The sequence below is a fragment of the Uranotaenia lowii genome, chromosome 3 (assembly GCF_029784155.1).
Source record: "Uranotaenia lowii strain MFRU-FL chromosome 3, ASM2978415v1, whole genome shotgun sequence".
NCBI classification, from domain to species: Eukaryota; Metazoa; Arthropoda; class Insecta; order Diptera; family Culicidae; genus Uranotaenia; species Uranotaenia lowii.
This window is the reverse complement of record NC_073693.1, coordinates 132,120,394-132,143,173: the sequence shown is the minus strand read 5'-3', so window position 1 is coordinate 132,143,173 and position 22,780 is coordinate 132,120,394. Positions and strand designations below refer to the sequence as shown.

General features: G+C 38.3%; 3 protein-coding genes across 5 annotated transcripts in view; 2 read left to right on the top strand and 1 right to left on the bottom strand.

Annotated features, from left to right (window-relative positions):
* LOC129756208 (pre-mRNA splicing regulator USH1G) overlaps positions 1 to 6,204 on the top strand; it is a 41,245-nt gene extending 35,041 nt beyond the window's left edge. For all 3 annotated transcript variants that reach the window (XM_055753015.1, XM_055753016.1, XM_055753014.1), the window contains exons 7-8: positions 5,614 to 5,853; positions 5,924 to 6,204. In XM_055753015.1, the coding sequence (XP_055608990.1) occupies positions 5,614 to 5,853; positions 5,924 to 6,089 (406 nt within the window). In that variant the 3' untranslated portion in view covers positions 6,090 to 6,204. The remainder of the gene's footprint in view (positions 1 to 5,613; positions 5,854 to 5,923) is intronic.
* On the bottom strand, positions 5,594 to 10,616 carry LOC129756207 (xanthine dehydrogenase/oxidase-like). The gene is given in 10 exon segments (XM_055753013.1): positions 5,594 to 6,150; positions 6,225 to 6,297; positions 6,360 to 6,948; positions 7,017 to 8,134; positions 8,208 to 8,421; positions 8,602 to 9,091; positions 9,093 to 9,303; positions 9,371 to 10,232; positions 10,299 to 10,471; positions 10,539 to 10,616. Coding segments are annotated over 9 exon segments (3,768 nt in total). The 5' UTR covers positions 10,579 to 10,616; the 3' UTR covers positions 5,594 to 6,150; positions 6,225 to 6,226.
* Positions 10,617 to 20,677: 10,061 nt separating this feature from the next.
* Positions 20,678 to 22,283, top strand: LOC129752627 (uncharacterized protein K02A2.6-like). The gene is made up of 2 exons (XM_055748403.1): positions 20,678 to 21,830; positions 22,096 to 22,283. Exons 1-2 carry the CDS (start codon positions 20,678 to 20,680, stop codon positions 22,281 to 22,283), a joined length of 1,341 nt encoding a protein of 446 aa, XP_055604378.1.
* The last annotated feature ends 497 nt before the right edge of the window (positions 22,284 to 22,780 follow it).

Here is a 22,780-nt window from a genome sequence, read left to right as displayed (position 1 = left end):
GTTGAATATGAGGTTCATTTCCGCCCAGCAGACGATTTCATTCTTTTTTGGACGGATGTTTGTATGGAAAACATCGTAATCTATGTATCCTTCGTCTTTTTTCACAAACCAACATGTATTACAAAAAATGTTGTAAATTTATAGGAACATCATTCTTGTTTTGATAAGAAATAGAAATTGTTCCAACAGAGGTAGTATTGTAACACATGAGCGAATAGAATATTCGCTTTAATTGTGGATCAAATTTGTTTATCGGTATAATTGGCTGGTCATTTCTGAAACTCTGTTCTTCTTATATTTAACCCTGTTGAAACATTTTCTCTTTCGAAACAAAGCACGAATGAAGTTTTTAACATTTTATAACATTCTTTGTGATAAATTTGGGTTTTGTGAAAGAAAAATCCAACAATACATGGATTACGATGTTTTCCATACAAACATCCGTCCAAAAAAGATTGAAATCGTCTTTTGGGCGATAATGAACCTCATCTTCAACTTAGCACCATTTTTGATCACGTTCATCGATTTTGACCAAACTTGGCCAGGTATTAGTTCAAACATTTTTACATCTTTAGACAAATTTCAAGATTTTTCAATAAAAACTGTCAAAGATACAGACAATTTAGTGAAGCAACTCCAAATATCCATTTTTACGGAAACAGCTGTATCTTTGATTCCCGTCATTGTGAAGACTTAAAATTTCAGCTTCACGCGATTTCATTCTTTTTTGAACGCAACTTTATATGGATAATCATAATTTGAGAAAAAACTATTTGAGAAATTTACAATAATAATTTCTTCCTGGAAAAGCTTTTCGTCATAAACTCTATTAAATTTGTTCATAGCAATTCAACACGTTAACGAATATTAAAAATAAAACTTAGCTTAAAACATTAACCCTTTGTTTCATAAAGCAACAAATTTGCAACAATTAATGTATGGAAAAAGTGAGAAATCGTATTTTATTTTAATTTTTTTTCTTGATGTACACATCATTTGCAACTGTTTAAAATGATTTTTAACGAAAAATAAAAAAGTCATGAAGGATCGCAAAGAAATCAGTTAGAGAAATCCGAAATTCAAAGCGCGATATGATATAAACTACTGAAGAAAAACTACAAATTTGGTATTTTAAGTTACTTCAAGTGCCGTATTAATTATAAAGAAGATTATTTCATTGTTCATTTGATAAACATGAGGTTTACTTAAAATCTCAACAGGCCAAAAACGAAATACGAGATAACCATCTCGTATTTGGTCCACAATATGTTAACTGCGAGTTCACAGAATGAAACTATGTTTTGACATGTCGCGTCGCATAAAAGTCAACATCCACAGTTATGAAGTACGCAGCATCATTTTGTGCGCTGCGCATGAAATAATGCACACCCTGATTTCTGGCACAATTTCTCCATCGTGTGATAAAAACTACAAAACATAAGTTTTGACTGCTAACAGTGTTCGCTGTTTTTAAGTTGCATTACTGCCGTCATATTCGGGGGTGGCGCTTATTATTTTTGTCTCCCGGTTTCCGTGAGAGTCGGGCCATTCTTACGTAGAACAATTCACATCAATTAAAGATTTTAAACTCAGTTTACTAAAACACCAATAAAAATTGTGGTTTTGCTGAAAAAAAAATGTTTTTTTATTACTTTTTGTAATAAGGAGCTTAAACTTAACATGCTATCAAGGTAGAAAATTTTCAGCATATTCTTCGAGCTATCTACGAAAAAGGCAAGTTTCCATGAAAATTGATAGATTTTTCGTGATTGTGACGTCGCAGCCTTTACCAATTCTAGAGCACGGTTGCCTTGGCACTGCGTTATTTAAATATTCCTTGCATTATCACTGTGTTGAATTATATCACATATTTTCCCTAAATTAAATTAAAATCATCAGATAAACCGGGAAATTTGTAAAAGGTATAAAAATTGGACACCTTCGACTATGAAGGTAGATCTGAACTCACCAAAACATTGTATCAATACTAACCAATCGATTACGGTGCGAATCTTTATAAGGGCATAATTTAGAACCTATTTTGTGCTTTTCTAACATTTTTGTCAGATTTCATTCTTTTGTCACTTGGAGTTGGAACACCTCGAATAAAAAATAATCAAAATTTTCAATAAATTAAATAAAAGCTTGCATGCAACAAACTTGCATACAATCTTCATTGTCCAAAATCGAAAAATTGATTTTTTTTAGATCAAAAATTTTAAAAATCTCGAATACAAAAGGTTAAACAGTTTTTATCTTCTACAGTTTGATTTATAGTGTTGCAAATTTTTCGAATTTTTCAAGAATTTATCAAACTTATCATTCATGCCTTAAACTAGAGTTACCATCCGTCCCGCTTTTTTGTTGAATGTCCCGCCGTCCCGCTTTTTCCTCAAATGCCCTTTTTTTCTTTGAAAATATTTACATAGTTCACTGACTTACACTAGAAAATATCAAACTTAAACTTTAATTTGAATTAATTAGTTCAACACAGAAAATCTTTCAAATTCGCATTTTTTTCTCAAATCATGCAGCATAATTTATAGATTACTAGCTGATCCCATACGAACTCCGTTTCGCTTTCAACTTGGAATATTTTTTTTTATTTACGACACTTTACCATCCCTGTGGCATTCGTGTCTGCCGAAAACTTGGAATATGTTATGAACAGTTTGTATGAAAGTCAATTACCAAGCATTTTCCAGATGCACTTCCGAAATCATTGTTAAGCAAAAATAGCAAAAATGTTGGAAGATCACTTTTTATGTCGTCTGCTACTAAATTTGAAAACATGAATCAATTGACCAATTGACCAAAAAATCCCCATATATGAATTTCCGTGCCTATGCGATATAAACTCACCAAATTATTACAAAAATAAATTTAACAGTTAATGCAAAAAAAAAACATTAACAGTTAATATCGATGATCCCGTTTTTTCGCTTTATACAAATATTGAAATCATAAATCAATTGACAGCCCCAACTCCCGTTTCGACCGTTGCATAACAACGCAATTATTGCCAAAAGTTTAAACCCCTTTCGGTGGCTCTAGTGTGCAAGTTTTCAAACCAATCCATTGCATAATAACGTCAATATTGCTAAAAACAGTGAGAAATTAATTAATATGGATGACCCCTTTCGTTGACCCCTGGCGAAAAAAATAACATCTGAAATCGATTGCTCGTCCCTGAAAACTAACGTGTACCAATTTTCATCTGAATCCGATGTATAATAACGGGAATTTCGCAAAAAAAAACAGTGAATAGTTAATATGGACGACCCCTTTGGCAGACCCTTGACATAAATTTTGATAAGTGAAATCGATTGTTTGCCTCTAATAACTCCTATGTGCAAATTTCATCCCAATCCGATGTCAATGTAACTAAAATACTGAAAAGTTAATACGGATGACCCCTTTTGCCGGCCCCTTACACTAAATTTGATACTTCGAATCGATTGCTCGTTATTCAAAACTATCGTGTACCAATTTTCAGCTTAATACGATGTATAATAACGTCAATATCGCAAAAACATCGAACAGTTAATATGGAAGACCCCTTTGGATGACCCCTTGCACAATATTTGATACCTTAACTCGATTGCTCGTCTTTCAAAACACTTACGTGCAAATTTTCATCACAATCCGACAAAAAACCACGTCAATATCGCGGAAACAATATTTGCCTTGTATGGACGACCCCCTTCAGAAGGGGTCATCCGAAAATCTGAAAACATTTTTCATCATTCCTGGTCTTAATGAGCATCCATGCCAAATTTCAGACCTCTAGCTCTTAAGACGGCTGAGTCTATAGAGGACAAACAAACAAACTAACTAACAAACAAACCCACCGAAATTGCTTTTTATATATATAGATATAAGACAATACTGAATAACTGTAATGTTCTTAGCATTACAGTAAGATTTGGATTCAGTTAACTGTTCTTGAAGCACGTTAAATCAATGCAATGCACAGTGGTGCAGAACATCATTCTAGCTGTACAAAATTACTAGCGCCCAGGGATGAAGAGATAGACATTTAATGTCTTGAGCAACATTGTTCAGTTTTATATGGATCATATTCTAGTATCAAAAGTTTTGCCGAAGGGTCCACCGGTAGCGAGATAAAAATGCTTTTTTGTTTTTCACAATAAGGCCGACGAAGTTGTTTATCTGATCAAAATACATAAGTTTGTTGAATACCGTCAAACGGGGCATCATGCAACAGCGGGGTTCGATGCATCATTTATATAACACTACATTGAATCAATTTTTAATTTAATATATTGTAATAAAGTTATCTTTTAATGATAACAAAATGATGATGACATAATTTCTCGCATCTTAAGCTAGTTGTCTTGAGTTTTTTATTTTTATGTAAAATTTGAAAAATCGAGCAATAAATGTACAAATTTTAACATTTTTTGATGCCGAAAAAACTTTACCCAGTATGACGGATCGGCTTGATAAAATTACCTACAAACTTTTTACAGGTTTCCTCATGTTATACCAACATTGTTGGTGTAAGAATATTTTTCGAACAATCACCCAATTTTTTTAAATGAATATTTTTAAAATTCAGTTAGGTGTCTGGGGTTAAATGCAACAAAATGCAAATCAAAGAAATACCTTGTAAATCTCGTTTCCATGTGCTGGAATATGAATGTTTTGCATCACGCGTTTGTAAACATTTAAATTTCATTCATCCAAGCATTTATTTTTATGATTTCAGTTTGTCGAATTTTTCGTAGTATTATTTAACCCCTAAATGTATGCAGCATCCTTAATTTCAGAAAAAATGTGAAAATTTGTTTTTACAGACCCAAAAACTACTGCAATTGGTGTTATCATGCGTAATGGTCTTTAAAGCATCGCAAATATATTAAAAACTATGAATTTTCGTACGTGTTCATAAGCTTTTTCATTAAAAACAAAGTTTGTTGCAAGTTACCCCATTTTCTAAGGAGTGTGAAAATCGCATGTTTTTAGAAAATTAAAAATAACTGAGGAAACCAATAATTTTTTTAACTACGCCAATTTGATGCCCCAGCATCCTTAAAACTTTTGATGCATAAAGAATATGATTAACTGTGAACATAAGTTTTTTAGAAGCTATTGAAGTTGAAAATTGTTGCATGTTGCCCCAGTTGACGGTACGTCAAAGTCCTATCACATCACCCTCAGGTGTTACAGTCAAAGCAAAAAAAATCTCTTGAGAAAACAGTTTTTTGAGCCTGACACGTTGTAGAATGGATGAAATTGTTCGCTGTCTTTGAAACAAAGTTGTAAGAAGTCACGATCTACAATTATCTCATACATTATGATGAGTTTAGAAGTTTCTGAAGCCCTATAGAAAGCATTTAGTGTATTTTATTGGCAATTTTGGAAGGCTCATCCATCGAAAAGTGCACATTTTCGCAACACCACCTTTTTTGTGATTATTTTTCATGGTAAACAGAACCATTTCCATTTGAAATTAGCGGGGAAATCGGTGGAACTAGTAGAGATTTGATTGATTGAAAATACACTTTTGATATAAAAATTATCTATTTTACTTATTTTAGTATCTGAAATCTTTCTCAACTATCTTATTAATTTTTCTTTGTATTCCAGTCGATCCGTTTCGACGGTACTTGCCCAGCTGGGCAACAACGACCAGTCAGCAAACGAATCATCGGACGGTGGTGGTCGGTCCGGAAAACCTCTACCCAAAAACGGACCCATTAAACCCCGATCTCAGCTGGTCATATCGGACTCGGACACGGACGAGGACAGTTCAGACAACGAGGAAAACGAATCGCTGGCGGTGTTGCGATTCCTGGCAGCCTTCAAGCTCGAAGATTACTATCCGACGTAAGACTTTTGGAACGGTTTTTAGGGCTTAGATTGTATGATTTTTTATTGGTTGTTTTATTTTTTACAGATTCCAAAAGAACGAAATAGATATGGAAACACTGATGCTCCTCACGGAAAGTGACATCAAGTCACTGGGTCTTCCACTAGGGCCGTACAGAAAATTATGCAATGCCATCCAGGAACGTAAAGAGGCTCTGGCCAGCCCGGGAACGATCTTGGATAGTCGCCTTTGAATCAATGTGAATGTATGATAAGAAGTTTATATTTGCATGTTCTATCAATACCATTGCATCTCTGTAAAAAGAACGAACTTTTAAATGTAAATAAAAATGAATCTAAAAAAACTAATTTTACCAAGGAGTTCCTACCTTCAGTAGAATTTGTAATCAGCTATACTATTTCCAGCCATCAAAAATATTTTTTCGGAAGTTGTTCCAGTTCCTGAAGATTAAAAATATTTATTCAGTTGTATTTTTATAAATATGTAGTGATAGGAAACAAACCAATGGGAATCCATTCATCGGGCAACCCAGCATCTTTCCTTGCTGATCTCAGTGCATATCGGAGGGCATAAGTGAGTACAGGGCTCATACAGAACGATGGTTCACCCGTGGCTTTAGAACCCAAAACACCGGCCTTATTTGAGCTGTTCTTCAAAAACTTTATTCTGAAATCGACAGGGATATCCTTCGTTCCCGGTACCTTATAGTTCCAGGAACGGTTGTTCACCAAGGCTCCACTCGAAGGATCGTAGATTAACGCCTCGGTCAAATAATAACCGAGTCCCATGATGAATGAACCTTCAACCTGACCGATATCGATTCCGGGACTCATACTTTCTCCGACGTCTTGGAGAATATCAACTCTTGAGACTTGCAAATGTCCTGTTAGGATATCTACTTCAACTTCGGCACAGGCCGTAGCAAATATGACGTAGCCTTCAAGATCGAACGGAGCATAGCCGTAGAGAGCCGTTAGATCGACGTTTGCCAAAAAGGCTTGGTTTAAGACGTCTTGCCACGAACCCTGAGGATTTTGTTCACGGTATGGCCGCAAGCGTTCCATCAACATTTCGCAGCATCGTTGAACGGCCTGTAAAAGAGTAGGCGATGACAGTCCCACGATTCTACACATTACCACTACAATACTTGAATACTCACATATGCCACAGTTTCGCTGCCTCGACTATGAACAGTTGCCGTACAGTTGGGAGAGGTCACACTAGAAGTGGGTTTCACGGAAATCATGTCAATCGGCAACCCCAAGGTCCTCGCAGCCACCTGTATCACTTTTGTATTGATGCCCTGACCCATCTCAACACCCGAATGAGTTATCCCAATCGTGCCATCGGTGTGAAAAATCGATACCAAAGCATTCATAGTGCCTGAGTACTCCATCGGATATTCCATACAAATGATGGCTATCCCTCGTTTGTGCCACCGGTTTTGGATATTGAACTTGTCCACAGCCTTTTTCCGTTCGTCGAAGTCTATATCCTTTCGGAAGCTGGGAAGCATTTGTCGTAGTTTTGAATCTTTAGTCATGTTTTGGAGTCGCACTTCAATAGGGTCTTTACCTGTCATATGAGCAATATGTTCCATAATGTTTTCAATCATGGCAATACCCTCGGATGATCCAGGACAACGACACCACGTATTGGTTGGCGTATCGGTGCGATCGGTAACGTAGGCGCTCCTGAACATGTCGGTAGTAAGATACGCTAACAGCTCGTTGTATATGATACCTCCGTCATGAGTAAACTTATGGTTTAATTTATTGATCTTCCCAGACTTATCCACATAGACTTCATACTCGCTGTAAGAACCAATTCTTTTTCCGATCGCAGACATATTGGTCTCCATGGGAAGAACCATTCGAACGGGTCTTCTGGTCAGAAGGGCTGCAATCGCACACGCACAAGCCACCAGAGATGGTCGAGAAGACTTTGCTCCATAAGCTCCGCCAACACGTTTCACAATCAAGTGGATACTATTTTGTGGCACATTCAGAGCTTGATGTAGAGCTGCATGAACAATGTTTGGATGTTGCGTAGCACTATAAACTTCCATGCCGTCTTCTGTTGGGACACAGAAACACGTCTGCGTTTCCAAGGTATAATGGTACTGACCGCGTAGATCGAGATGCCCTTGAATTTTGATGGGTCCCTCGGCAGCTGTGCTGAACTGTGATCCGTATCGATCAAATCCTTGGTTGGTGATACGATCAGAGATTCCATTTGTCACTACATCCTTCGCATTGGTAAAAACTGATTCCAAAGCTTAGCAGAGTAGAAAACAATCGATAAGTAAGGCGATCATTTTTTTTTTACTATTATGGTACCTAATACATACATATGCATTCGTAACAAATTTTGACTAACTTTGTAGCTTGGTTCGCGATTTCAAAGGACTCTGCAATGATGACTCCAACTGGTTGCCCATGGTATGTAACCTCTCCGCTACAGAATATTTCCTCCACGTTCGGTGTTCCGAGATCAATTGGCATGAAGTTGTTGATACCGGGTATGTTCTTTGCAGAATAGAATGCTATCACTCCTTTGGTTTTCTAAAATGTAAACTCAGATAAAACGTTCATGTACAAAATTTTCTTCAACATTTTTCTGAATGACCATTCTGAATGATCCGAAAAGTAATTACCCTCTAAATTCTATGGCATACAAAATACTCAAATGGCCTTGAAGGCATCAGGAGACAATCGTAGATTGATAAAAAGAAAGTCCCTTACCAAAGCTTCGGTGGCATCAATAATTGTAATTCGACTACGAATCTGGGTAGCCAGAACAAAAGCAGCATACAGCTCGTTGGGTCTCTTCGGCATATCGTTGATATATTCCGCCTCACCGGATGTCTGCAGCAATCCTTCTACCTTAGCAATGTTCTGTGTAAGCGGCCATTTCGTAGGGTAGGTATCGTAACCCAGCTTGCCACTGGAAAGTGCTCGATCCAAGGCAAATCCTCCTGATTGGTACTTTAGATTTAGTGTAATCTCCTGTTTTGGAGCTATGTTGAGCAGAAATTTGTACAGGAGAGATGCTGCCAACTTTTTACGGTATAAAGGTGAGGGCTCTTGAAGAGCGTTATCCGGTTGAAGTTCTGACAAAAGTGTTTCTAAAGCTTCGTGCAGCACTTCGTTGGAGAAAGGTGATTTTCCTACAAGATAGTTTTCCGTTCTAGAAGCGTGAGTAAACGAAGGATTGATCCCACCAAAGCATATTGTCCAATATAGTTCTAGACCTGGAAAATTGAAGCAGGAATCCGGCATTTACATGTGCTTGAGAATTTTGTGCGACCGGCATTATTTTATATAATCTGAAAAACGTGCTTTGAGGCGGCATCGCTGGCAGAATCATTTTGCGCAGCATTTTCTTGTTCATATTCATTTTGAGGAAATGTTGAGGAGAAACTGTCTCGTTGGTATTCTCCGAAGCTGTAAGACAGACAAAAATTCTTGGTCTGGTATACTTAGTTTAGCACATAAAAACCATAACACTAACCTATTTCCACTTTGGCTTCAACAGTCTCCAGGAGCAGAAAAATATCCGATAGAAATTCTGGATGCTGATGCTTGATCATCAGATTCCCTGCAAGAGTTCCAATGTTCCTAACCGGTTGATTTGCTACGAGTCTCAAGTGTTCGGTGAAATTTTTCAAATATTGAAAGTTGATACTTTCTCTCGAGACATTTTCCAAAAAAGTTATACAATCATGTATTGTCACATTGCCTCCAACGACAAGCTCCGGTCCAATCGATCGTCGATGGAGTTCATCGACCGAATTGATATCGATGAACACTTCCAGATGTCCGTTTTGTCTGTAGACTCCATGAGCGGTATTTCCGGCCACAAGCATGTAAGGACGTGATTTGATCGAATTAAATATTTCGAATACTTGATTAACTGTCGAAACCTTGTACCAAACTTTGTTGCTTTTGCACGGTATATGAAGAATCTGTTTTGGATCCATGTTTACTTTGGATGCATTGGAGCATACGGTGTTACAAGCCTTTCCCAGGCAATCATCAACGCTCAGCTCCTCAATGTCCGTACACAAACGTTTCACATTTTCACCGACGTCTGTGGCGAACGATTTAAATGCGTCCAAGATCGGACGATAACCGGTGCATCGGCAAATGTTTCCGTCGAGAGCATTTTCCACCTCTTGCATGGTAACTGAACCTTTATTGGCCTCCAGCATACTATACATGGACATTACCATACCAGTAGAACAGAACCCACATTGAGATCCATTGAATGCTGCCAAACGTTTTTGGACAGGGTGATATCCAGACTTTTTACAACCGATTCCTTCTCCTGTCAGAATATCTCGGCCATGACAAGCGTATACTGGAAGCAGACACTAATAGAAAATGAAAAAAAAAAATCAAATTAAACACGATTCTTAACGTTTTCAAAATTCTTTTACCGAATTCACTGATTTTGTGATGATTTCATTTGTCACCGGATTCACTTCTGTGAGATTTACGACACATGCTCCACAACCACCCTCGAGGCACATAAATTTGGTTCCTTTGAGCTGAGCATAATCACGAATGAATGTGATCAAGGTTGTCTCGATTGGCACGGTTTGAGCATTGACTGAAATTTTCGAATGGTAAAAAAGCCTAGTAATTTTTCGAGCTTTAAACTTTATTTTTATTCTTACTTTTGTAGATCACACCACTGATACTGAACTCAATATCCATGGTGGAGATCCAACGATAAGACAACACCGAGCGAAGGCTCTCCGATCACTGAAGGCTGGTGTGATGGGCTACCCAGTATGAATGAGTTAAGTTTTTCCGCCTAACCAATTATCAATTTATTAACAGACGCCGGCGGAAGAAGGCCGTACTTTGCTGTGGAAAATTATTCAACTTTAGTGTTTGGATGTCTGGCTTGAAGATATTTCTATTCACTTGAACGCCGAAGAAACTTAAGTTTGGGACAGAACAGAACACCCGATCCTTATAAGTTCACTTTAAAATAAACTTAAAATTTTCAAAATTTTGTCATTAACAAAATTGTATTTCTATTTTCGTATTTCTTATTCTGTATCCAGTTTAAGAATCTTGATTTTCAGTTAATCAGAAAATGAAAATGAAAAGTTGCTTTGAAATCCTTGTTCAAATTTGGTTCGGCATTTCATATCAAATTTTAATCATTTTTTTTCACAAATCATATGAATTTTCAACATTTTGATAATAGTTTTCCAAATATCAAAAGAGAACAAGAATTTTGATTTATATTTTTATTTATTATTTAAATTATATTTTGAATTTAGTTACAATTTCGTTCTGATTTGAATAAATAATATCTAATAAATGTAGGGGAGAATGAGGATACTTGATCCCTGGGGATACTTGATTCCTTAGCTATATCTCGAAACTGGATTGTCTTACAAAGATCAAATGTTTTAGAAAAATGTGCCAAAATGAGCAAAATAACAATGCTTGTAGTTAAAAAATTTTTAACAAAATAATTGTTTGAGTAATTGAACTTTGTTTGAAAAATTTCACAAAATGTAACTTGAAGATCTTTTGTCATCACTTTAAAATGTTCCTCACATGGGAAAATTATGAAAAAAATATTTGTTCCAATGTATCCATCGTTCGAGCGTAAAATGAACTTCATAATGCCATATTTTCAAAGCAATGAAAAACTCTCAACTTTTTTCAGAAAAAGTTTTCTAAAATGTTGATTATGGGTACAATTGATCCCCTAGAGTTGGGTACAATTGATCCCCCTTCCAAACGGCATATTCTTCTTCTGAATTGATCGTTATGATTGCTGATTATGAAATTATTAATATTTATCCAAAAACTAATATTTATCAAACATTTGTCTGAAGAAAAGTGCAAAAATAATTAATTTTCTCTTAATTATAAAAAATAGCGCCTTTAAGTATGCAATGATATTAGCGTTGAGACAAAGGTATAGAATTTACTTCTAATGTCTGCTATAAATTGTGAAATGAGAACAAACATGACCAAAATAGTCAATTGATATTCTATCTTGGGGTTTTGTTTGATTTTTATACAAGGATTAGGGCTTCCTGAATAAAAGATCAAGTCTCCTTCAATAGGGGATCAAGTCTCCCCTAACTTCAGAAAAATCGCAATTTTTTTACTCCCACGAAAATGCTTCTAGTTCATCAACGGGTTCAAGTATCGTTCTAATTTTTGGAGCATAGAAACTTGAAGTTACAAGCTGTCTTAAAAAGTCAAAGACGGCGAGTTGCTAAATTTTTCTAAAAAGATAAGGTGAAATTAAGAAAAAGGGATCAAGTATCCCCACTCTCCCCTATCTATAGGGGAGAATGAGGATACTTGATCCCTAGGGATACTTGATTCCTTAGCTATATCTCGAAACTGGAATTTCTTACAAAGATCAAATGTTCTAGAAAAATGTGCCAAAATGAGCAAAATAACAATGCTTGTAGTTTAAAATTTTTTAACAAAATAATTGTTTGAGTAATTGAAGTTTGTTTGAAAAATTTCACAAAATGTAACTTGAAGATCTTTTTTGATCACTCCTTACATGGGAAAATTATGAAAAAAATATTTGTTCCAATGTATCAATCGTTCGAGCGTACAATGAACTTCATAATGCCATATTTTCAAAGCAATGGAAAACTCTCAACTTTTTTCAGAAAAAGTTTTCTAAAATGTTGATTATGGGTACAATTGATCCCCCTACCAAACAGCATATTCTTCTTTTGAATTGATCGTTATGATTGCTGATTACAAAATTACTAATATTTATCCAAAAACTAATATTTATCAAACAATTGTCTGAAGAAAAGAGCAAAAATAATTAATTTTCTCTTAATTATAAAAAATAGCGCCTTTAAGTATGCAATGTTTTTAGCGTTGAGACAAAGTTCTAGAATTTTTTTCTTATGTCTGCTATGAATTGTGAAATGAGAACAAACATGACCAAAATAGTCAATAAACATTCTATCTTGGGGTTTTGTTTGATTTTTGTACAAGGATTAGGGCTTCCTGAATAAAAGATCAAGTCTCCTTCAATAGGGGATCAAGTCTTCCCTAACTTCAGAAAAATCGTTATTTTTTTACTCCTACGAAAATGCTTCTAGTTCATCAACGGGTTCAAGTATCGTTCTAATTTTTGGAGCATAGAAACTTGTCAAGCTGTCAAGCTGTCAGAAAATGTCAAAGATGGCGAGTTGCTAAATTTTTCCAAAAAGATATGGTGAACATAAGAAAAGGGGATCAAGTATCCCCACTCTCCCCTACTACTTTGCTCCCCTTCTACAAAGCTCGAACTAGTTTAGAAGCCATAGAATTGAAAAATATGTTATTATATGAGAGTAGAATATTGCTGATTTTTATTCCGACTGTGAGCTTGATCTGAAGTTTCTTTTTGATTTTCGATTCATTAATGCGCTTAGATCCCAATGATTAATCCTCAAAGAAATAATGCCTCTTCGAGCAACGATACATATAGAGCTGTATTAAGTGCCGCCCTGCCAAGTAATAAATTGAGTTTTTGCCACATTAATGTAAAAAGTTTATGCGCGCGTCGTCTATCTAAAGTTCAGGAACTAATGAACCTCTTTTCGAGTAGTAAACTTGATATTATCTGCATGTCGGAGACATGGCTTGAAGAATCCATCCGGGATTCAGTTATAACTTTTGAACGCTATAAACTGATTCGTAATTACTGTAATAGACATGGAGGAGGACTTTGTATTTATATTAAAAATTATCTAAAATTCAAAATACTGAGTAATTCGAATAGTTACAATAACATTGGTTTTGGTGAAACAGAATATTTATTAATTGAAGTTATTTGCAACGACAACAAATTGGTTTTTGGCGTTTATTATAATCCACTAGAAACAAACTGCTCAAAAATTATTTCAAGTCATTTTCAGCAGTTTGTAATTAATTACAAAAGTGGATTTTTATATTGGTGATTCTAACACTGATTTGTTGAAAAATCTCAAGCAGTTCAAAGTTATACTTGCAAGTCTTTCTTTAACTTTTATAAACAGCGAGCCTACCTTTTTCTACGACCAAGGATGTTCTCTTTTGGATCTTTTGATAACTGATTCGCCTGGAGAAGTTTAACGTTTCAACCAACCAGGAATTTCTAAACATGATCTTATTTTTGCTTCGTTGAACTTTTTGGGGGTTGAGGGTTTTTGGCAACGTGATTGAACAGGGTCCGGCAATTGAAGTGTTACATTGAAATCAACATATGAATTGATCAAAACAACAACTTTTTATTTCAAATTCATTCAATTTCTCTTGAAAACAAATTACTTTTTATAAATTCACTGGTAAAATTCAACTTGTTCGCCCTTGAGTTCAACCACTCGCCGCAGACGGTCGAGGAACGCATCGTATGAGGCAGGCAGATGTTCTTGTGGTATTTTATCCCAGGCTGCCACGAGATATCGGTTCAGGACCTCCACACCTTCATATTTCTTGGAGCAGACTTCGGCCTCCAACATACTCCAAACATCGAAGTCCATAGGGTTCAGGTCTGGCGAACTCGCCGGCCACTCGGAGCTCGAAATGAACCCTGGAAAATGTTGCGCAATCCAAAGTTGGGTTTTCTTCGCTTTGTGAGCCGGCGCCGAGTCCTGTTGGGAAACCCAATCCCTGGAACCAAAATGTCGACGTGCCCACGGTTCGACGAAATTCTGTAGAACTAGTTCCCGATATGTATTTTGGTTGGTCTTTACTCTTTCAGGGACCAAAACCAGCGGAGTCCAGCCATCACGGGTGATTCCGGCCCAAACCATCACCGATGCTGGTTTCTGTCGCCGGATGGCAGTCAGCAAGTCGGCATGGCTTCGTGGTCTGTCTGGCAACCAAACTCTGTCGTTCTGCTTAATCACGAACTGCTGTACGGTGAAGAGTTTCTCGTCGGTAAACACGATATTCTTCAACCTTCCTTCAGCGGCCCTCTTCAGCAGCGCCTTCGCTCTTTTTACGCGTTCTTGTTTCTGCTTAACCGTGAGGTCTTGAACCTTTTTGATCTTGTAGGGCTTGGTCTGAAGTTTATCTTTCAGGATCCGACGGAGACTTTGATCCGATATGTTGAGATCCTCTACCAATTTAGTGGTACTACGAAGATGATTTCTCTTGACGATCTTCGCCATGGCAGGTGTCACGACAGTAGGTCGGCGTCCCCACCATACCGTTTTTTGGCACTCCCGATTTCCAGGTATCTTTTAACTGTACGGTATACAACACTTCTGCACACACTTATATCGGACAGCTCACGAACTATGTCCTTCTGCCGTTTGCCAGCTAGGAACAAGGCAACCACAGCGCTATTTGAGATCCATTTTCCGGATAACACCTGATTACAAAAGTAACACTTACATCCATTGATAGCTAAGACTTAATGTAAACAAAGCGTCGAGGGGTCGTTCAATACAGATGTAGATCACTACAAGCTATGCAAAATAGATGTCTCAAGGCGGTCTATAAAAAATCCAGACTTTTCGGCACGCTTAGCTTGTTCCAAGATGCATCGCCGTCTATTCTACCTATAGCCGCACTAAGAGAACTTCAGAGTATCGTACAGATCCACAACCTGCTGCACAATCCGCTGTTCCACCACAACAAACAACTTTTGTACCAGGATCATAGGTTTCCAACACGTTCGAGAGGAAATCTAACACAAATAAGGGCGAACACCGAGCATATGAAGAGATCTCCTGAGTATTTTAGCAAAATGAAATACAACAGTCTACCACAACACCTTAAACTCATAAAAAATAGAGCCAGTTTCAAACGACAAGTTACAGTCCACCTGAGGACTAATTTACCTAACTTTCTAGTGTAAAGTTTTAAAAACAAACTCGATCGCTGTACCAGCTACAGATCAACCAATTCTCCAAAGCCTCCTTAACAGAGAGTAATCTCACTGGAGGCTCAGAAAATGTCCAGTTCCTCACTTGGAAGATTACTGTCACTAATTGCCACAAACCATTTTTATCTCGCCCTCTCCACCAGCCACCTCCGCCACAACCACCACCGCCGCCACCCTCCACAACCGCCACATGCCGCTAACCACCACCCAAAAACTGAAAAATTAAAATTATGAAAAGTGAAGAAAAGAAATATTGTTAAACTTTACAATTGTATTATGCAAACAAAAAAAAAACCATAATCGAAGTTTTGTGGGTTAAGTCGTTTTATGAGTTTTCAGGGAAATGAGATTTCGAGAAGAACTTGGATTATGGTTATTTTTCAGGCATAATAAAAAAAGTGAAAATGAGCAGAAATTCAGGGAAAATTGATCTAAATGAATATAGAACGACGAGCCAAATATGAATTTAATAAATGGAAGCTTTATTTAAGTATTTACATGTTTACCAATGTGATACAATTATGACCGTCCATCCAAAAATCATTGTAGAATTTGGTCTGGTGGCCTCGTCTACCTCTGTTGCCGCCATGAACGGATGAAGCCTTGCTGCTTTCCGGTGACTAAGGAACCAGATAGGCCCACTGAGCGTAGGGAAGTGTTTATCTCATCATTGCTGTAATGGAAAAAAAATACTGACAACTGTTAGTTCTATCGAAATTTTGAGAAATCCATTATAACATGAAAACTTACCTTGTGGAAAATGCCCCAACCTATGCAGACTGGTCTCAAGCAAAACAACCGTCGTTTTCATATCCCCTTCGGTGTTTAGATGATCCCGGATGGAAGTTCAGGACCACCTCCCTATTGGAATTAGAAACGCCCTTGTCGGAAGATTTGTCTCCTTCCGCATCGCTGTCATTGGTTTTGCTGTTGCCTGTGTCTGCAGGTTTCAACTGGAAGCTCCTCATCCGGATCCATATGTAGCAGTCGGTTTCCATTTGTACAAAGGTGGACAGTTTTTTCATTGTTCTGTTTGAGAAAAAAATAGTTAAATTTGGAGGATGATACAAAGATGATTTTGTTCAATCGAGCAGATACTTACCAGCTCTATGATCAAGTAATTCCCCCGGAGTGAAAAAATATCTAAAACAATCAGTCGATGTGACGCACAGCAGTTAAAAACAAACAAGTTTTCTGCGCGTCCAAAGATGGCAACTGTTTTTATCACATATTTGTGTTTGAAATTCAACCATTTTCAACATCTTTCGTCAGAACTTCGAAAATGCTTAAAATTCAACCGTACACTATGTTTAAAAAACAACAATAATCGCAGTTCTATCAGAAATCTCATAAAATGGTTCAAGAAAAGTCATTAATGGTTAAAAAAATATGAGCGTGCAGTTCAATTGCCGGACCCTGTTCAAATTTTAACAACGAAGTTTTTAACTTTCTCGAAAGTTAAAAACTCCTGGGGTTTATAGAGACCCCAGGAACACTAACTGGAGTCTCTACATACACACACTTGAAGTTTGCAAACCTTTGTTGGATGTGAAAATACGAACAACAAAGCAGCTAGAGGAAGCTTCAAACTGTTTTACCAATAAAATCATATAGGCGGCATCCATAAATAACGTAACGCAAAAAATGCAATTTTTATACTCCCTCCCCCCCGTATGTCACAAATCGTAACATTTCGATGTACCCCCCTATGAAAATTACGTAACGCTGATAATTACCCCCCCCCTCCTCCGATTTTGTCATGGTTTTAAATACTGATTTTCGAAGGTCAAAAAAGGGTTTAAAACTAAATTTTTTTAACGTTCTTTAAAACGGAATTAAAATCGATCAGAATCGCTTCTTAGCACTCATTAAATTGAATGTCTTATTACGAGTTGCTCTGTGATTGTCAACTGATGATCTACCTTGTTTACTTTATTTAGTTCAAAGAGCATAACTTGTTACGCAAAATATACTCCACTTATAATATGCGTCGGAATAATCAAAATTGCATTTTTTAAATCAATTTAGAAAAAATAGTAAAATTTCCGTTTTAAGGTTGAATTGAGTTCTTGGGGATAAATGTACCCTATATTCGGTTTTCCAACGGTTATTTCTCGGATATTCAATACACATTTTAAGGAATCTATCTCAGAATCTTTAAAAAGGAAAGGTTACAATCCAGTTTAATCATATTGATGCTCACAAATTTTAAGCTGATTTTGGTTTGCATATCATTCTGCTAAAATTGCATGACATCAAAATAGTTGCAATGAAACTGAAATTTTCAAGACAAAAATCGTTACGTAACGATGAGCATACCTCCCCCCCCTCCCCTATGTCACAATTCGTAACGATCGAGCTTATTCCCTCCCCCTCCCTAGGAGCGTTACGTAATTTATGGATGCCCCCATACGCTTTTGAAGCGAGCTGTCCACTGAAGGAACGTGTTTCTAATAGAAGAGTTCCCTGGTGGAACAGACAACTCGAAAAGTTAAGAAAAACAACAAGGAGACTTTTCAACAAAGCAAAAGCTGACTCAAACTGGGATGACTATCGTAAGTCCCTAACTGAGTACAACAAACACATTAGAAAAGCTAAAAGGAGTAGTTGGAGGCACATGTGTGAAACCGTTCAATCTACGCCAGAAGCTGCCAGGCTCCAGAAAGTTCTATCTAAAGAACACTCAAATGGACTAGGTCAATTGAAGAAAAACAACGGGGAGTTCACTACAGACCCGAAAGAAACCCTGCAATTACTACTGAGTACGCATTTCCCAGAATCCATCGGTTTAGAGATTAAGGACACTCCGGCTGAACAACCCAATCGGAATGTCAGACGTGATGAAGCTCTCTGCAAATCGCGCGCAATCTTTACACCGTCAATGGTTAACTGGGCAATAAGTACATTCGAGTCATTCAAAGCTGCTGGTGAAGATGGAATTATACCTATCCAAATACAGCAAGCAAAACAAATGGTAACACCTGCCTTGGTTGAGATGTTCGTAGCCAGTATGACACTTTGTCATATTCCCACACAGTGAGAAAGGTGCGCGTTATCTTCATCCCAAAACAAGGGAAAAAAGATAAAACCCAACCAAAGGCATTCAGACCTATCAGTCTGACATCCATTATCTTGAAAATAATGGAGAAAATACTTGACGAGCACATTAAATCGCAGTATCTTAGCTCAAGTAAGCTGAACAATTTTCAGTTTGCTTACAAAAAAGGTATGTCAACGGTTACGGCCTTACATACTTTAACACAAAAACTAGAAAAGACCCTAGAGACAAAAGAAATAGCACTAGCTTCTTTTCTAGACATTGAAGGGGCATTCGACAACGCATCTCACAGTTCAATCGAAACAGCTATGAAAAGACGAGGATGCCACTCGGCAATTGTTAACTGGACTAGTAGCATGCTTATAAATAGAACCATCTATGCAAGTTTGGGAGGACTTACAATCAAAGCCACTCCAACAAAGGGATGTCCCCAAGGTGGAGTTCTATCACCGTTGTTGTGGTCATTGATCGTGGACGACCTCCTACAGGTGGAGTTCTATCACCGTTGTTGTGGTCATTGATCGTGGACGACCTCCTAAACAAACTTGTATCTATGGGTTTCGAAATTATTGGCTTTAGGTTATTGGCTGACAGCCAGGCCGCTCTCCGGGCACTAAGTATGTTCACATGTTACTCCAAGCTAGTATGGGAGTGTATTGTTGCACTAAGAAACCTGGCCATACGGAACAGAGTATTTTTATTCTGGGTTCCAGGCCACTGCGGTATCCTAGGGAACGAAGAAGCAGACCAGCTAGCTAGGGAAGGATCTCAGGGCCTGTTAGTTGGACCTGAACCTTTCTGTAGAGTATCGAGGAGTGCCTTGAATATGGAACTCAAGAACTGGGAAAGCACCACTATTGTCTCCAATTGGAGAACAGCAGAGGGAGCAGCTCAGGCGAAAAGATTCATTGAACCAAGCGCACGGCTCTCCAAAAACATGTTGAACCTAAGTAAGCATGAGTTAAGTACTTACACAGGTCTCTTGACCGGACATTGTCCAACAAAACAACATCTCAAACGGATAAACATTATTCAAAACGATGACTGCCGGTTCTGCGGGCTCGAAAAAGAAACTGCAGAGCATCTTCTATGCAACTGCTGCGCCCTCCTAAATAGGAGAGAGCGTGTACTTGGGGCAAAGTTAATAAGCGCACAAGAAATATGGTTGCATATCAGCCCTAAGAAGGTTATATCATACATTTTTGATATCATACCCGATTGGGATAAAATGCTTAGTCAGCAATCAACTGTCACTTCAACCCATAGTGCAGGTGAGCCTGATAGCATATATTAACGCGGGGTAATTACCACAATAGATCAACTACTGGTCGTAGTGGGCTCTCCCCTACAAGAAAAAAAAACTTTCTCGAAAACGTTGATTGGTCGCCGTTTTTTAGTATTAATAGTTCTGATATACTTCGTGAAATATTAAATATATTTTTAACCGAATTGAATGAACCTTTTGTTCCTCTTAAATATACTCAAGTGAAAAAAATGGTTTACTCAAGAAATTCCAACAGTTATTTTCAATAGAGATTTAGCTTATAGAGCTTGGAAACGATCTAAGTCTCTTGAAAATAGAAACATTTTCAGAGCTCTAAGAAATTGAGTGACCTACATAAGATTCAAAAAGCTAAAATAAAATATGATCGAAAGCAACTTAATATGAATTTAATACGTGTGGTAGGCCATCAATCAGAAGCTACTAGAATGTCGCAGCATGCTATCATCACGCTAGGAGTACTTACTGGTATAAATACCACCCCTTGTGTGAAAGATCTGTCATTCAGTTGTCGCACTTGCTTGAATAAACATATCTTATAGCTTAGTCAAGTATTTTATTCTTCTGGGAACACGACAATTGGCGACGAGAACCTCGAAGGATCCCGATCATGGACATGGATATTAAAAACGCTCTCCTCCGGCTCACCGATATCCTGGCCAACCAGCAGCAGCAGATTGCAGTTCTCCTACAGAACAACGCAGTTCCCCAGGCTGGAAGCGAGAAAATAATCGAGTCGCTGGCAACGGGAATTCAAGAATTCCGGTTCGACCCAGACGGCGGAATTTTCTTCGACTCCTGGTTCGCTCGGTACGAAGACGTCTTCAGGCAAGATGGGCAACATTTGGACGACGCTGCCAAGGTCAGGCTGCTCCTCCGGAAAGTCGATACGCAGTTTCACGAACGGTATCTGGACAGCATTTTGCCGAGTCACCCCCGAGACTTTGACTTTGAAACAACAGTGACAAAGCTCAAGCGTCTCTTCGGTCGACAAAAATCGCTGTTCAACGCACGGTACCAGTGCCTGCAGTACAGGAAGGACGACGCAGACGATTTCACCGCATACGCAGCTTCCATCAACAAAAACTGCGAGGCGTTTCAACTCAACCGGCTTACTAGTGACCAGTTCAAAGCTCTGCGTTTCGTATGTGGCTTACAATCGCCACGGGACGCTGACATACGAGCTCGGCTCATTAGTAAGCTTAAAGCCGAAGAAAGCGCCCCACCTGCCGAAGGTTGTCAGCTTACCCTGGACAAGCTGGTAGACGAGTGCCACAAGCTCATCAACCTGAAACAAGACACACAAATGGTTGAGAAGAAGGACCCCTCAATCAACGCTGTGTCCCTCCATCCCAAACCTCCCGGGAAGAAGACGATTCCGAAGACGCCCTGCTGGCTCTGCGGGGACTTCCATTTCGTCCGTGAGTGCCCGTTCCAGAATTCCACCTGCGGAAAATGCAAACGCAGGGGTCACAAGGAAGGTTACTGTTCTTCAGCCGAATCAAAGCGGAAACCAAATGACAAGCGTCACCCGAGCAACCGAAAGATGAAGAGCATCAGTTTGGTGAAACATGTTGACATCTCCAAAAAGCGCAAATTTGCTGAGGTAAATTTGAACGGTGTCAATGTAGAGCTCCAACTCGACTGTGCGGCCGACATCACCATAATTTCGACGGAAACCTGGGCTTGCATCGGGAAACCAACAATCAACAAGACGAACATCGTTGCGACCAGTGCATCCGGAAATATGCTCGACGTTTTGGGTGAATTCAGCGCACGAGTAACCATCCGGAACGTCTCAAAACGAGCATGCATAAAAATAAAATGCAAAATTCTAATAGAATGACCGTAACAAAATCGATTTGAAAATTATGCAGTTCAAACATAATATTTAGCTAATAGCTTTGATTAATAGAAAAATCAAAGAGCAATTTACTAAATTTAACGAATTTGATTTTATAAGGTTCATATCCTTCTTCATGTTAAGATGCTCTTATCCAACGAAAATCGAATTAACTTTTCCAATAGTAACGCAAAAGTACATCACCGGCAATCAGGAACCACTGCTCGTCATGCGAATTGAGAGCAGAACCACGCTGGCACCATTAACAGCATCGGGATTGTCACCGTCACCATCAGCAATAATGACATCGCACCTGTCACATCGCATGAACAGCATCGTACTATCAGCTTCGCACTATCAGCATCAGCCATGATCATCAGCACCACCAAGAACGTGCTGCCTCATGGTTACCATCATCGTAAGGAGCGGCATCACGAACACGGGGAAGAGCGCTGGCACCATTACCAACACCGGGACTGCCACCGTCACCATCGAGAGCACTGGCCTCGGACCAGACACATCGCATGAACAGCATCGCACCAGCAGCCTCCATCAGCAGCATCGCACCAGCAGCCTCCATCAGCAGCATCGCATCAGTAACATCCATCAGCAGCATCGCACCAGCATGACTTTCAGGAAGGAAGGATGGATACACGGGATAGCTTAGGGATCGGATTCAAAGGATTAGCTTGGAAGGAAAAATGAGATAACAAGGATAGGTTTGATTTTTTATTAAGACTTTCAGGAGCGGACGGAATAAAGGAATCGGGGAGGAAATATTGGGAAGGAAGAGAAAAGCTAGTTAGGAAAGGTTTTTTGTTCGTTGACCAGTTGTTCTACTCTATGGATAGCTTCAAAAGCAGAAGCTTC

What these genes read in the sequence shown, in the direction of transcription:
- LOC129752627 (XM_055748403.1), top strand. Translation starts at nt 20,678, where the DNA reads ATGGACATGGATATTAAAAACGCTCTCCTCCGGCTCACCGATATCCTG. An exon ending in AAATATGCTCGACGTTTTGG is followed by an intron (nt 21,831 to 22,095) that starts GTGAATTCAGCG and finishes CTTTTCCAATAG; the next exon opens with TAACGCAAAAGTACATCACC.